Source organism: Hippocampus guttulatus, chromosome 18 (assembly GCF_054856545.1).
Source record: "Hippocampus guttulatus isolate MCC_2025c chromosome 18, RoL_Hgut_1.0, whole genome shotgun sequence".
NCBI classification, from domain to species: Eukaryota; Metazoa; Chordata; class Actinopteri; order Syngnathiformes; family Syngnathidae; genus Hippocampus; species Hippocampus guttulatus.
This window is the reverse complement of record NC_141278.1, coordinates 4,569,684-4,584,807: the sequence shown is the minus strand read 5'-3', so window position 1 is coordinate 4,584,807 and position 15,124 is coordinate 4,569,684. Positions and strand designations below refer to the sequence as shown.

The 15,124-nt window shown below is 46.1% G+C and overlaps 1 protein-coding gene across 1 annotated transcript; it reads left to right on the top strand.

The window, feature by feature from the left end:
• The first annotated feature begins 208 nt into the window (after positions 1–208).
• Positions 209–14,723, top strand: tax1bp1a (Tax1 (human T-cell leukemia virus type I) binding protein 1a). The gene is made up of 17 exons (XM_086136641.1): positions 209–329; positions 1,299–1,512; positions 3,519–3,621; positions 4,117–4,307; positions 4,437–4,592; positions 6,597–6,745; positions 7,035–7,125; positions 7,211–7,396; positions 7,909–8,160; positions 8,367–8,558; positions 8,645–8,717; positions 8,805–9,256; positions 10,771–10,857; positions 11,776–11,962; positions 12,100–12,317; positions 12,826–12,908; positions 13,192–14,723. The coding sequence occupies exons 2-17, from the start codon at positions 1,324–1,326 to the stop codon at positions 13,400–13,402; spliced, it is 2,820 nt and encodes a 939-aa protein (XP_085992767.1). The 5' UTR covers positions 209–329; positions 1,299–1,323; the 3' UTR covers positions 13,403–14,723.
• The last annotated feature ends 401 nt before the right edge of the window (positions 14,724–15,124 follow it).

The window sequence follows — 15,124 nt, the reverse complement described above, 5'->3', positions numbered from 1 at the left end:
TGCCACCTTAGCCAATGGAAATGAGCCAGAGGCGGGGTATACTTTGTTTTTACACGTAAATGCCCTTTAGTCGTGAATACTCCCAAAATAACACTAATTTATTTTATATTAGCCACTTTTGAGTAGACTTACAGGCAAAATATCAGCAAAAAGAGCAATTTGATTGCGGTGTGCCTTCATTTTATCAATCTCTTTGCAGTCTCAGCATCCGTAGCCGCCTCCTCATCCCGGAAGTTGTCCATCGTTGGCTTTCAGGAAGCGGCGCATCACCATCGTCTGTGTTTTCACAACATCGCAGACAGGACAGGGACCGAAACAACGATCAGATCGTGAGATATTCCCTTTTTCCCAATTTGGGGTTCTTTAAAATGGATCCTGTTTACTTTTGAAGCCGATTTGACATCCGTGATGTTGTCGGTTGAGCCATTCTATGTGCAAGCTTCGTCACGAGTGCAAGCAATGTCTAGCTAGCGTATGACTTGACACGACATGGCCTGTTCCCAGGCTTAATGTTAGCTGCTTAGCAACTATAATTGAGACGCCGACTGCATAGTCAACATCGGATCTCCTCAGAGTTGAGCACACGTATGGCAGTTAGGATATCTGCAATAACGGAGGATCGCGTACTAGCAGATCTATAATTTAACAGCTCATTTGTTTACCTCATCTTTTTGGTAGACTGTTTATACAAGGGACTGCTTCCATTCGAAAGATGTCAGCAACAAATGTGCAAAATATGGATATAAAATAGCAGTAATATCCATCAATATCGTTTCTATTGTATATTGCAGGGGTTTTATCCATTTGTCATGAATCCACATAGGTAATATAATGAACCCCCCCCCCCACACACACACACATAAAACAGATATCGTGAGGGTACTATAAAGGAACTGTCCCTTTGTCTTGTATTTTGTACAATAATGTGTATGACATCATGTATTATTTGATGTGCACGTTCAAGGAAGTGGGCGTGTCAAACTTGTTTTCATCTTGGGACAAACCGTGGTCATGGTGTTGCCTTCAGGAGTGCCGATTACACAATACACCATAAACATTGGAAGAAATTTTAAGACATTCAAACCGAAACATCAACAAGTCTTTTTCGTAAAGCGCTCCTGCAGTTGGCTATTATCCATTTTCATGTTGGCTGACTAATTTCGAACAGAAGTTAAGAAAAACAAAAACTTAGCACCCATGACATGAAGGACAATATCTGACCCGTTTTAAAGGAAGCCGTTGGACGTCAAAAAGTAAGTGGCTGATGCTCACCTTCTTTTGCTTCGTTTCATCCACAGACAAATGAAGTGAGCGGCAGATACAATGTCCTCGTTCCAGGTGGTGGATTCCTCACCTGGCAGCAGTCTCAGTATCATGGAAACATCCAACTTTGCACACGTCATCTTCCAGAATGTTGGCAAAAGTTTCCTGCCTCAGGCACCCCTGGAGTGTCGCTACACTCTCACCACTTACATCACACCTCACCCCAAAGACTGGGTGGGCATCTTCAAGGTAAATCATATGCTCATTCAGACCCTTGCAGAGTAATTTAGATGACACCCGCCTCCACACGAATAGCTCAGCAGCTCGTCCAAGCGCCGCCGACGCTTCAACACAAGCTTTGATGTGGTGGCTTTGCAAGCAGTAAGAGTGTACATACATGGTGGACTTGATGCAGCAGATTGCACTGGGGGCTGGGGGGGGGGCAAACATTGTGAACCACTTTCCTTTACCCATTTGTGTCTAGGTCATCAATCTGATCTCTCCATTTACTCTTGAATCAAGCCTATACAATCTAAACCGAGTGAACAGGAAATGCAAAATAAGAAACTAAATTAAACTCGTTTGATGCTTCGGGCCTCGTGTTGGAGAAGGCATCTGATGTCTGTATCTGAGCCCTCACACAATTCCAGAGGATCTGGGTGTTGTCTGTGCACTAAACAGCATTCCCAGCAACATTCAGTCTTGTACATATCACGCCTGTTTCGGTGAGAGAGAGAAAGTGGAAGCTGCCAGGATACAGGGATGACTCACTGCATAGCCTGACATGCTTCAATCCAGTTGTGCAACGACGCCTCCTAGTGACTGAAAGTGTTCACAGCCTACCGTGTAAAGGTGTATTGACTGCAACCCCCAGCATTGTACACTCTTGTCAGCGTTTGTAATTTTCCTATCAACCCATTAGTATATTTCTCTGTTCGAATGTTGATTTATTTTCAATCTGATGAAGCCAACAGCTGTCTAAAAAACCCCGTGAGGATTTTGGTCGTGGCATGTTTGTTGGGTGAGGAGGGACAAACCCGCCACGCAAGAGTATAATTTAGGTGTCATCGTGCCATTCCCTCACACCTTGGCTGAATGATTGATAGTCACCGTGCCTGTGATTACTTTATAACATCACTGCCGCTCTGGAATGCACACCATACCAAAGTCAACTTCACTCTGCAATTAGCCAAATTATTTATGTGTCTTTGCTGTTCTGCAAACACGCGTGAGTAGACAAGCCTAGCTGGCGGGAGGCCATTGCAGGCCAAGACAGAAAGGACAGAAGCACGTGTTCTGCTTTTTCTTTATCGGATGAAACTCATCACAATTTTCCTCAATTCCGGTACCGATACCCCTTGATGTAGTAGCATCACAAAATAGAAGCAGCTAAACGCAGCTGTGCCGTTAGTCGATTTAGATTTAGTTTTAGATTTTCCAAGTGATGTGCACGACACCAGTTAAGACCCTGCATTTTTGCACAACTTTAGAGGTAACATTTTATACATTCAACTTAGAAAAAAAAAATGCGGATCCCCTTTCCACAATCAAGCGGTCTCCTGTCACACATTTCGTGACACGTTTCAGTGGCATGCATCCTGCTCCTTCCTGCACAGCCACTAACGGCTATGCGGCTGCCATCCAAGTGAGAAACTCTTGTGGCGCGACATTTTTTTTCTCATAATTAACAAAGTTGTCGCACGCGTGAGCGCGGCTCTGCAATCACGCGGACATGAGCTTGGAGCAACAGGTTTATGACGCGGGACTCACTTTCATCATCTGCCACCTTGCAACACATGCCGTCCAACTTCTCCCTTGCTATTTTGTGTAAAATTGTAAAACTTTTCTTTGCCTCACCCACACCCCCCAGCAACACACAGACACAAATTTTACACGATCACCCGCGAGACGCACTCCGTGTATACCATACATAATACATCGTTTGTTCGAGTGTAATATCCCTGAACTTGTCATGTTGGCATTTGTCTTCCTGATAATCGATGTGACAAGCAGAGCTTCACCCCAGTCCTTTAAATCGGTGCCTCGGCGCAAGAAAGACCGTGAACCACTGCCCTACTACCTCTGCAGTGGTTCACGGTATGTAACTACAGTAGTATGACCTAAGTTGTTTTGATGAAGGGCAAAAATAGTACATGCCGAATTGCGATTCAAATATGTTGATACTGGAGTAAAGATCTCCTGGACATGCATGCTTTTATTCTACCTTTCATTCCTCGCATGTGGTGTGTCCTCAGGTGGGCTGGAGCACAGCTCGAGATTATTACACCTTCCTGTGGTCCCCCATGCCTGAAAAATATGAACCAGGAAGTACTGTGCACAGGACTGTGGTGTTTCAAGGTACACACGCCACGCGCGCACCGCTTTAAGACGGCGTGCCGACCCAGGCTTTTCCGAAGTAACTTCACAATTTTATGACGCACATAAAAAGCAGCACTTTTTATTTCATAAGGAAACATAACCGCACATGTCGGGCCGAGGACTTAAAGCGCCTCTGAAACCGCACGGTAAGGGCCTGCAAACTAGTTTTTACTGTCCCTGGAATGGTCAGATTTTTACACAATGAAAATATGAGCGCATGCTGCGATGTGTCACGAGGCAGTAGACGCGGTTTGCAGATGGATTTCCTGCACTTAACGCACCCTATGGTGAACCAGGCGAGCGAAAGACCTTCAAATCACAGTAGACATTAGTGGGGAAAAAAACAAACATCTAATTTAAAAAAAAAAAAAAGTTTGTGCAGAATTGAATCAAAATGAGACTTTCTTCAGTGCGAAGCAGATACAGGTATCAACCGAAGACTCCGACTGATACATCCGTTCTTCTATCGTCTAGGTTACTATGTTCCCAAGTCTGATGGAGAATTCTACCAGTTCTGTTACGTGACACACGGCGGTGACATAAGAGGGGCAAGCACACCTTTCCAGTTCAGGTCAGCCACACCCACCGAGGAGCTGCTGACTGTCAGTGAAGATGACAGCAATTCAGACATCCTGGTGGTCACCACCAAGACTGGCCTGCTTGAGGTACGACCCCTTTTGCATGTGGATTATCGGCCATTCGATTCTCTTCAGCCTTGGACACACACACACAGCGCAAAGTGTTATCCGAATAAAACTGTACATATTTGACTTCTCATTCTTACCGTTTGGCAGCGCGTGGAGGAGGCGCAGCAGGAGCGCAGGGAGCTCCTGAAGGCCATGCGGCTCCTCCAGGAAGAAAAGCAGCAGCTGCAGGATGAGCAGAAGCGACTTTCCCGGGAGCGGGAGCAGGAGAGGGAGACGTGTTGCCTGCTGCGCACACACAACCAGGTCAGATTTGAAGACCGTAATTATTTTGTCGGTGTAGACTTCCAATTAACTGTTTTTATATGTTGGAATGCCGGTCCGTCATAAAATTTTGCTTTGGATGAAGCTGTTCCGTGGTGGAAAAAGGAAAAAAAAAAAGGTTTGGGGACTGCTGCTGAAAATAGTTCATAAATAGAAGGCCTACGCAACAATGAAGGTGATGAAGTTCAGTATGTACTTTTCTTTTTTTTTTTTAAGAGCCGGAGCCGGTTTCTCACCAGTGATCACAAGTCTAAAGTCTTCAAAGGCACCGGATTTATGAATAATCTGCATCCAAGCTCAAGAGACACACAATTAGCTACGGCATACGTGTGTGTCTTTAACTCTGCGTGTATGTGCACGGCAATCTTTTGTCTGCGGCTTTAACGACCCAGCTCAGTGGGCCGGAACGAAATTGCGACTCCCGATTTCCCGGGCATCCGGCGTCAAGGACGATGCCATCGCAACCACAGAGTTTACCAAACATGACGTCAAACGCGCACTCACACACTTGCAGGTCCACTGGGCTCCCCAAAGCACACACACACGTACACACACACTCATTATGCTCGCAAACCCTTTTTGGCCATGTGTGGAATGAGAGGAGGGTAGTTCACAAAACCGCCGTAGCCCTGGCTGAGGGACAAACACCCCTCAGTCACGCGATGGCTTTCTCACAAATTTTTTTCTTCCCGTCTCTGTTTCCTTTTTCATTTAAAATTGTTTAGGGCTGAAATGCATACACAGCCATTTGTCAAATTAGGTTGACTCTTAAAACACGGTTGCTAATTGTAACAAAAATTTAAAATATATATTTCTGTGAAACGCATAAAATGTTTTCCACTCCCCCGTGGCTACTATTCGTATTAATGGCTAATTTGACAGACTAGTTTGGCTGGAAGATGTGATCTGATTGATCAGCTTTGGATTCTTGTGCCATATCGCCCTCTAGCGGTGGTGTGTGGCGCAGGCCCAACGTCAGCAGGCTGCTTTGAGTTAGACTTTTTAGTTGCTCTTTTTACGAAGGGCAAAATCGCCATAAATTACAGGGGTAATACACACACACTCTGTTATTACTACTCCACTTTTCATTCAACTGCATTTTCGAGATGTATAACCTGTGTGTGCGCGCCTCAACGTTTATTTTTACAGTCGGCACGTCACGCTTGATGAAAATATCCTTTTGAGTTTTACATGCGATGCTAAGTACATTTTTTTTGTGGCTGCTAATTTTATGACTACACTTTTTTATAAGGTCTTTATGAACTGCTAAAGTGTTTCTCAAACAGCAGCCATAAAAAAAAAAAAAAAATCTTCGTGATGTTCGCAGAGCTAAGCCCTTTGGAGTCATGTACCAGTGCAGCTATGTGTGTGCATGCACTGTAAATAAATTGCAAATGAGGGTGTGGAGTAGCTCTCATTTGGTGACAACTGATTTTAGTCGCGCTTGATTTGCTGCTCCTTGTCATTGATTGACGCACAAGTTCAAACAATTTTGTTACCTCGGGAGATGCGCCACGTGAAGACAACTGACATCCTCTTATCATTCATTGATCGCAGGCACAAGCCACATGACATTTGTTCGCGCTTGCCTTTGCAGCATACCACTGCTGTTATTTGTCATGTTGAGCCTATGACTTTTCCAGAGAGTGACTTGAACATCTATCGCGATTATGACACACGCATATACAATACATTGCACTTTTCATTCTTAGTCATTTGACAGCAGCAGGAAACGACGAAATTCATATTCACATGTCCAATTTGTTATCGCCGTCTCCTTGCCTTGCAATTTTCAAGTCAAGATTAGAGTTTATTGCTCTGCTGTTGTACGGTAGCAAAAGATAACATCATCTGAATGGAACGCGGCGAGATAACGAACCACCTGTCATTCAGTCGCCGGTGTAGCGTGACTCACCGTTCAGCCTGCTGAATCACGCCGCCGAATCCAAAGTCGTGATCTTTCCGCATGCCCTCTCTGTTCCCCAGGAGCTCCTGCGCTCCTCGCAGTGTCTGTCGGAGGAGCGGGAGGAGGTGAGGAGGAGGCTGACGGAGGCGACGGATCGAGTGCGCCAGCTTGAGGGGGACCTGCTGGGCGTCACTCAGAGAGGCCTGCAGAAAGAGACAGAGCTGGATTGGTGAGAGACGGGACGGCTGCCAACGTCCATCTATCATTTCTTCCCGTGAGGAAGGGTGTCGGAAGCTTTTGTCCCTGCCTCCTAATCATATGAATTAAATGCTGACATGAGGCGCGGGGGAGCGGGCTTGTAATTGAAGAGACAATAATTTCAACGAAGGCGGTGTTTCCCAATCTGATGTTGTTTGCCCCCCCCCCCCCGCCCGTAATTATAAACTACAACAAAAAATCAAATAACACCTCTCTGAAAGTCGCAATAAAAACGGACACACTGATCTCAAACTCTGTAGCCTGCGTGACCGTCTGAAGAAGCTAGCAGCCGAGCGGGACACCTTGGACAGTCAGCTGAAGAATGAGAAAGACGAGAGGGACCTCTACAAAGTGAGAGAAAAAGAAAAACACTTGCTGACCAACAATGAGTTTCTCCTTCTGACTCGTTTTGATCTTACTCACACTCGTCGGGCAGGCTCATCTGCGCAGCACCGAGCTGGAGAACACCAAGCTGAGCGCCGAGCTGCAGATGCTGAAGGCAGTGGAGCTCAACCGAGAGGTGACAATCGCTCAGTTCCAGGAGGAGCTGGAGAGGCTCAGGAGCTGCGTGGCCCAGCGGGACAGTTTGGAGAAAGAGTTGCTCACGCTCAAAGCGGAGAAGGTATTATTTGTGACCAATGCGCAAGCGAACTCATCTAAAGACACGCTTGTGCACAATCAGTGAAAAACCGCAATTGAACCACGCAACTCTAAATGTGGACTTGCGTGTGTGGACCCTGTAAAAAAACAAAACAAAACAAGGTTATTATTGTTCATGAAAATTAACAAAATAGGTGACACTGAAGAAAGATTTCCATTAACGAAATGAGATAAAAACCAGAGTGCTTTTACATTTTTTTTTAAAGTTAACTCGATCTAAACTAATACAACTCCTCAAAACTAAACTACAAACAAATACTTTTGGAAGTAACATCAATTCACAAGCCCGTTCTCTAGGCTAATTAAAACCAACTAAATTGAACCCTTTCATGCACCCTGCAACCCGATAACATGATAAGCTGTCCACTGTAGTAACCGCTGTCCCTGAAAGGGGTTAAAAAAAGGAAAAGTCCAAACGAAATGAAGGACGATGAAGAATTCCAGAGTATTCTATAACCTTGCTTCTCTCTGCAGGCCGAGCTGACACGTGTGCGCGAGCAGCTCCGTCAGGCTGAGGAGCAGCTCGCCGCGTCCCGTCAACAAGCGGCCTTGCTGGCCTCTGAGCTGCGTGACTCAGCCAGCGCCCGGGACCATTCCATGACCGAACTCTACCGCGCCCGCCTGGAGGCTGATAAGCTCCGCACCAGCCTGGCCGAAGCGCAGGCCGAGTGCCAACGCATGGAAAGTCAGCTGGACCGCATGAGGAGCTCTGCACACAAGGAAGTGGTCAGTAAATCACGAAAATATTGTGTATCTCTTTGTATTTGGATCCATTTCAATTTGCATCAGCTCAGTCAGGTTTTTTTTTTTTTAACTCATTCACTCCCAAAGACGTTTTTAAACGTCTTTTCAGACTTGGTCTAGAATTCGCTGGTCCTGAATGAGTTTTAAATATTTTTACATTTCCAGTTTTTTATGTGGATTTTTTTCAGGGTGTTGGCACCGGTGGAGAGCTAGCACCCGGTGTGCTGATTGTCTCAGAGGCGGAAGCCGAGCTGCAGAGGGAGGTGGAGGAACTGAAGCTGCGCCTCCACATGGCGGCCGAGCACTATAAGGAAAAATACCGAGAGTGCCAGCGGCTCCGCAGGCAGGTGGCCAAACTGAACACGAGCGAGTCACACGCGGTGAGTGACTGTGCGGCAAAACCAGAAAGACGCAGCTCAAATATTACGCATACATAATATTTGCATATGTTTTTTGGTGTGCACAGGAGCACAAGAGAAATGCATCTACCGAGACAGTCTTGGAACCTATGACCCCAAGTCCTGAATCACCCACGGGCGGTATGATTTCCCAATTGAAAAGGTCAAAGGAGCCTTTTTGACAACATGATCATCTCTGAACTTTAATTTTTTTTTTTTTTTTTACAGGAAGTATTGCCGCAAGAGCCCTCCAAGAGGCTTCCACCTTGACAATCAGCACTGAACTTGAAAACCTGGAATGTACACACGGCAGCACAGAGATTGAGGCGAAGCAGACTGAGAACAAGCCGACGGGGAGCGCCGAGGCGGAGGGAGATGTGAACCAACAAGAGGAGCGAGAAGAGAGGAGGGAGGCCGCGCGGGAGGACAGCCTGCGGCTGACAAGCTGGGTGGAGGTGGAGACCAAGTGGGCGGGCGGCAAGGGGAGCGCCGAGGCTGAGCAGACGGAGGGGGAGGGGGAGCCGGAGGGCAGGAGAAGAGGGGAAGGAGAAACGGCAGAGAGGGAGCAGAGCAACTCAGTGGAGGAGGAGCTGGCCCTGATGGAGGAGAAGTGGAAGGAGCAGTGCGCCATCAATGAGACTCTCAAACAGCGTCTGGCCAATGAAGAAGAGCGATTTCGAGTGAGCTGCCTATTGTACTTTTACACTCTTGTGCCACATTAGGTGGAGCTCCAGAATCGAATGAGATCCTACGAGCGCGAATGCCAACTGCAACCACAACATTAAATGTGCTTGAATAAATGCCTCCCTGGCATTGTCAATCAAAACTGAGCGTTTTGCTCTTTGTCAGCTCCCATTAGGGAGCTGTTGTACCTAATTGATCTGTGGTGAGGGTACAGTAATTTAACAAAAAAAAAGTAGTTAATGGCCCACTATGTTGGCTGTGTAAGGAGCTAAGACATAAACGTGCAACAAGCTACAATCCCAAAACAATGTGACTATCATTTCAAACCCGTCTTACAACATAACATAAATGGCTTCAGTCAGCCACTGGTTTTGATCCTCGCTGCACGTGAGCAATGTACGTACCACGCCAGGTACAGTCAATGAATGCGAGCAGCGCAGCCAATCTGAGCTCACTGCTTTTTTCTTGCCACTTCCCCTCTTTGGGGCAACCTTGATTATCACCCTATAGTGTTACGGTTTCATGAAAGAATATCTGGCATGTGGAGCCTCAAAACCCAGTAGAGGGTTGCGTTTTTTTGTCGCACCAATTACCCAGGCATAGCTCCTTCTACCCAGCACAAACTACTACTTTCCCTTTAAAAAAAAAAAAAACTTTGGTGCCATGTTGTGACATCGTAGGGAGTTTCAGAAAATGTTAAACATTCACTCCCATTATTTCCGTTACTTTTGAGGTCTGCTTTTCCGCACCCGAACACCTTGCACCTTAACAGCCCAAGTTAAGATGAACCTAACGACTTGAGCGCAACCGTGTTTATCGGCGCTATAAGCAAAAGGCTAACCCCCCCCTCGCCCTGGCCCCCACCCCGCCGTCTTTGATCGGACCTCCTGTCTGAGTTGAGGGACTCGTGTGTCCTGTGCGGCTCTTAATGGCTGGGGGGGGGGGGGGGGGGGGGGGCAGCCGCCGACTGCCATGTTTTACGACTGTTTACATCAGGCGCAGAGGGGATGAAGCCAGAGAGAGAGACAGACAGACGGTACTGCTGACTCGCCACCTGAACTTCACCCTCTAATGCTGCACCATAAATCCCTCAGAGGGGTGGGCGGGGAGGGAGAGCACCAGAGGAGATGAAAGAGAACTGGGGTGGGGGGAAGTGGAAAAAAAGCAAACACAATTCAAGAGTTGGGAAAGTGGGCCGGACAGACAGACAAGAAGCAGAGAGTGAAGCCGAGGGGATTTGGAATCTTTGTAATGGGATGAAATGAGAGACGACGAGACATCCACCATCCCGCTGTGTCTCCCAGATTTACTGCCATCCTGTGTTTTGGCGGCCCGCGGTCCAAGATCAATAACAGATCAACAATGAAACTCCTGTTATCGGGGAATTGTTTCTCTTTCAGGTTCCCTGCAGGCGCTTCCCAAGCTGAACTAAAAAACTCTGGAGTGAAAGGCACCTTTGCTGGTTATTAACTTCTATTCCGTGTGTGTGTGTGTGTGTGTGTGTGTTTAGGTACAGATGGCAGAGCGGACCAGCGAGGTGATGGAGTTGAAACGTGACCTTGCCCAGGCTTTGAAAGACAAGGAGCGACTGCAGGAGGTAGGGCTGGCCGGTTGATCAATTTCATTAATTTGTTAACTGTCAGGGCCGTCATAGTTTTGGATGTTCAGTTTTACGCAGTTTCGGGGGGAATTATTGTTTTATTTGAGCTTAATTTTTATTGGTTTTAGTATTATTTCATCTTCTTTCATATTGGTGGAGTGCAAGAAGAAAAAGACACTTATGAAGTGAAGTAAACTATATATACTTTTATGGCCGTACAGTAATATTAAAATCAACATGAAAGTTCATGTATGACATTAAACGACGAAGGATGAAACCGAAAGACATTTTTTAAAACGTCTTTGGGCGTGAATGAGTTAAAACCCATTGAATTTGTCACTGGTAGTTGGAGCCACTCTCAGATGACAACAAGCAAGCACAATTTAGAACATAAGTATCCAGAGGGACACGGAACAATATAAAGCGTTTACAAGTGCAGTAATCCCGTGACAACAATAAGTGTGTAAACCATGACTCTCATTATGATATACTGTATTTTAAAACCAGAGAGCTCAGGCCTCCAGCCATCCAGTCCTCCTTCCTGGTGCACTAAATCCTCAGAGTTGATTCAGAAAATGCATGTGCTCTTTAGTCACGTCTTTTTCTCCCTTCTGCTCCCCCACTCATTAATCTAGCCATACCTACCTCCACTCCCGGTGCCATTATTCCATGCAAATGCCAGGCGGCGTGTCTGTTTCACCTCCCAACCCTGGTTGAAATGTTAAAACTGCTAACAGAGCACTAATGAAGTAATCCAGGGAGGTCGGGGGGGGGGGGGGGGCAAGTCTGACACCCATTACAGTAATGAGTAGGCTACTAATGCTAGTGCGTCACATATTATCACAAAGGGCAGCAACAGTGTCGAAAGAAATTAAAGTTGGGACGATTTGACGTTCTTCGCTAATTCCCCCCCAGGAATTGTATCTCTTCTTGAGTCGGCGAAGAGAGCAGGATGCCCACGGTGAAGGCGCTGAGGTCAGGCAGCCCATGGTGCTGCGCTACCCGCTGCCCTACCCCCAAGACCCCTCGCCACCTCCACTGGTACCGCAGAGGCCCGCCGAGCTGCAGTTTGGCAATCCTTATGCCACGGACCCCATGCAAGGTGCTGTATTGCCTTTGTGTGGCATCACGCTAGTCATTCGAAGGGTTGCGGTTGGCGACCCCAGTCCACGTTTTCCCCCGAAATCATTTGCGATATATCTTTGCAATCGACGTTTTTGTTTTGAAATGTGTTTATAGATCGAGAAGCGGATGTTTCACTAACTCTCGAGCAACTGAGCCGTCCTCCACCCGAAGCCCCAACTTGCGCCACTCCCTGCGCCCCTCCAATCACTCCATTAAATCCGAATCCCGGCCCAGTGGCACCAGGCTGGGACAGAGAAGTGGTCTGCATTCAGCCGTCACGCAGCACTAGCCCCCCGGAGACCATGGAGCGCCCACCCGCTGAGCCTCAGGCCGTAAGAAAGGATGCACATTCATTTGCCGGATGTAAAATAAATGCCCTCCGTTCGAATTGATACCATTCATGGAAAAGTGCCATTGCACGCATTTGTTGGCCTAGGTTTGATGTCCATCAGTTTGAGATTTTAAGCGATTTTGCTAACCAATACTAATGATGAGCTTCACGCGAATATGGTTTATTCGTGTTCAATTCTTCAATCACGGACTACAGCCTTTTACGGTTCGATTACGTACATGCTAGATGTATGACGTTGATAATTTATGACACGATTTTAAGTTTTTTGGCGCCATCTTGTGGCTTTCATACGTAATCCCAAACTCAGTTTGGCTACGGAGCCGTCAATTCTTTGCAGGAGTTATGCAGCAGGCCTGGCCCCATTTCACAAAATAATGAAGTGCACAGTACATTACTTGTAAGAAATAATAAATCATTTTGCTTCACCGCTTTGGGACATAATTGTTTGGGTCATTGTTGTTCATGCTTACGTGCACTTTGTGTTGTAGGCGGGCGACGGGGCTCAGCCTCCTTGTGACCATCAGTCCAGCAGACCTGGCGAAACAAGAAGCAGCTTCTGCTTTGACTCGAGGTAGTTCACACAAAATGTATGTGCGTGTGTGTGTATAGAGAGAGAAAGAGAGAGATGCATAAAAACATTTTAAGGGCCTCTTCCCATGTATTTTTTTTAAACTAAAACAAGCAATAAATTAATCAGTGTCACAATAGACTCTACCAGATTGATTATACGCAAATGTTTTTGTTTTATAGAATAACCTTCCCACTAAAATAAAGGGAAATGACTTGGCCCATCTGTCCACTTTCAAACTCGCAATAACCAACGCTTATCCCTTTGTCGACTGGCAATCCCACAGGAGTGACGTCCACAAGCGCTGCCCGCTGTGCGAGGTGATATTCCCGCCACACTTTGAGCAGAGCAGCTTCGAGCAGCACGTGGAGAGCCACTGGAAGGTGTGCCCCGTGTGCTCGGAGCAGTTCCCCCTTGACTGCCAGCAGCACCTCTTCGAGAGGCACGTCCTCACGCACTTCGATGGCCACGTGCTCAACTTCGATCAGATTGAGTGATGCGCCCCCGGGCCCCTTCCCGAGTGTCATTCTGTTAGCTGTTACAGGTTCGGCTGTGTCGTTAAGTGTACAATCATCGGCACGTTTTTTGCAGGTTACAGGTTATGTTAAAGCTGTTTGAGAAGTTATTCCAGATCCTTGATAGCCAATTTAAAGTTCATGCACTAGTCTGCTCTTTGTCCTCACTAAGTCCTAGTTTTATATTTTTTTTTCCACTGCTAATGTCACTTTTAGCTTACTAGTATGCAGTTAGACCGTACTAGTAAATATCCGTGGTACAGGACCAGGCCCAACTAGTAGGCAAGTGTCATGCACTGGTTTGTAGCTTGCCTATCAAGGATGTTCAATACATTATCCAACAGCTTTCTATATGCCAACACATAAAAAGCTTTGCTTCCACTTTATTATTATTATTATTTTTCCTAAAGCTCAACTTCGTTTCTCTGAAGCACCTTTGGCAGCGCATGTGGATATTCATGTGTTCAGAACAATGAGAAAAAAAAACAGACACGCCCCATCTGCTGTAAATAAATCTAAACAGACATTTCAACTGTAAATGCAAAGTGTGATACTCACGAATGGACTTCCAAACCAGAAGGCTGCTCTGCTTCAGGAAATAAATTTAAAATAAATAAATGAATCAGATGTATATATTAAAACTATAATAATAATAATAATTATAGAGTAATACATTTCAATGAATCTGCACTAAAAAGAAAATGGCTTTATTCCGAATGTAATGTACATAAGGAAATATGTGTGTGTGTGTGTGTGTGTGTGTGTGTGTGTGTGTGTGTGTGCGTGCGTGTGTGTGATATGTACTGTTACTGCCCTCGGTTTGGTCATCTTGATGACTGCTGTGCACTTTTCTGCTTTATGTTCTGGTGTTCGGAAGATCTTGAGCAAAACGACAGACGGAAGACCGTTTGAGCATTTATTCCATAACCTCGATACCCATCTTAAGGTTCATGTTCTAGTAAAGTGCTGGATCTTGGAAGATAGTGAATAAATGCTGAAACTGTTTTCCATGGTCATCATTTATGTGGTCATAAATTAGAACATATTTCGAGTTCTCATGAAAAGTCATTGCTCTGTATACATGTTAGACCTCATGAACGAATGTCCTCCACGTGTATCGACATGGCTCCATGACCGCCGCTGTCATGACGTGAGCCCCGACGGTGTTGTTTCTATTCAGGCTTTACAAAACCGCGCACCAATCACAAGGCCTCCGTGTGTGTGTGTGTGTGTGTGTGCGTGTGTATATGTCGGTATGTGAATGGCAGAAATCTTGATGAATAAATGAACATATCCAAGTGCATGTGACCCTCAGTCTTTATTTTTGCACTTTATTTTCCAGGCGGGTACCTGTTTACATTGAAGCAGCTTCTCTTTTATATCGAAAGACAGTACCCCCCCCCCCCCCCCCCCCACTGAATACAAAACACTTATGTCCACGTTACATACGAAAATATAATTTAAAAGCACTTAACGAAAGGACATGTTACGATACATTCACTGTACATTGTAAATATGGGACTCCCGCGTCTGGGGGTTGCACCCACCCCACCCACCTACTCGACGTGTGGAATACTGTCCTACCATTGGTCCATGTTTGGAGTTGTTACCATGACGAGTTTTAATGACACAGCTGCTCTGGATCATGGAGAGGAATTTTCTTAATGCACAAAAAAAGAGTGGAGCATGAGTGCAAATGTCACT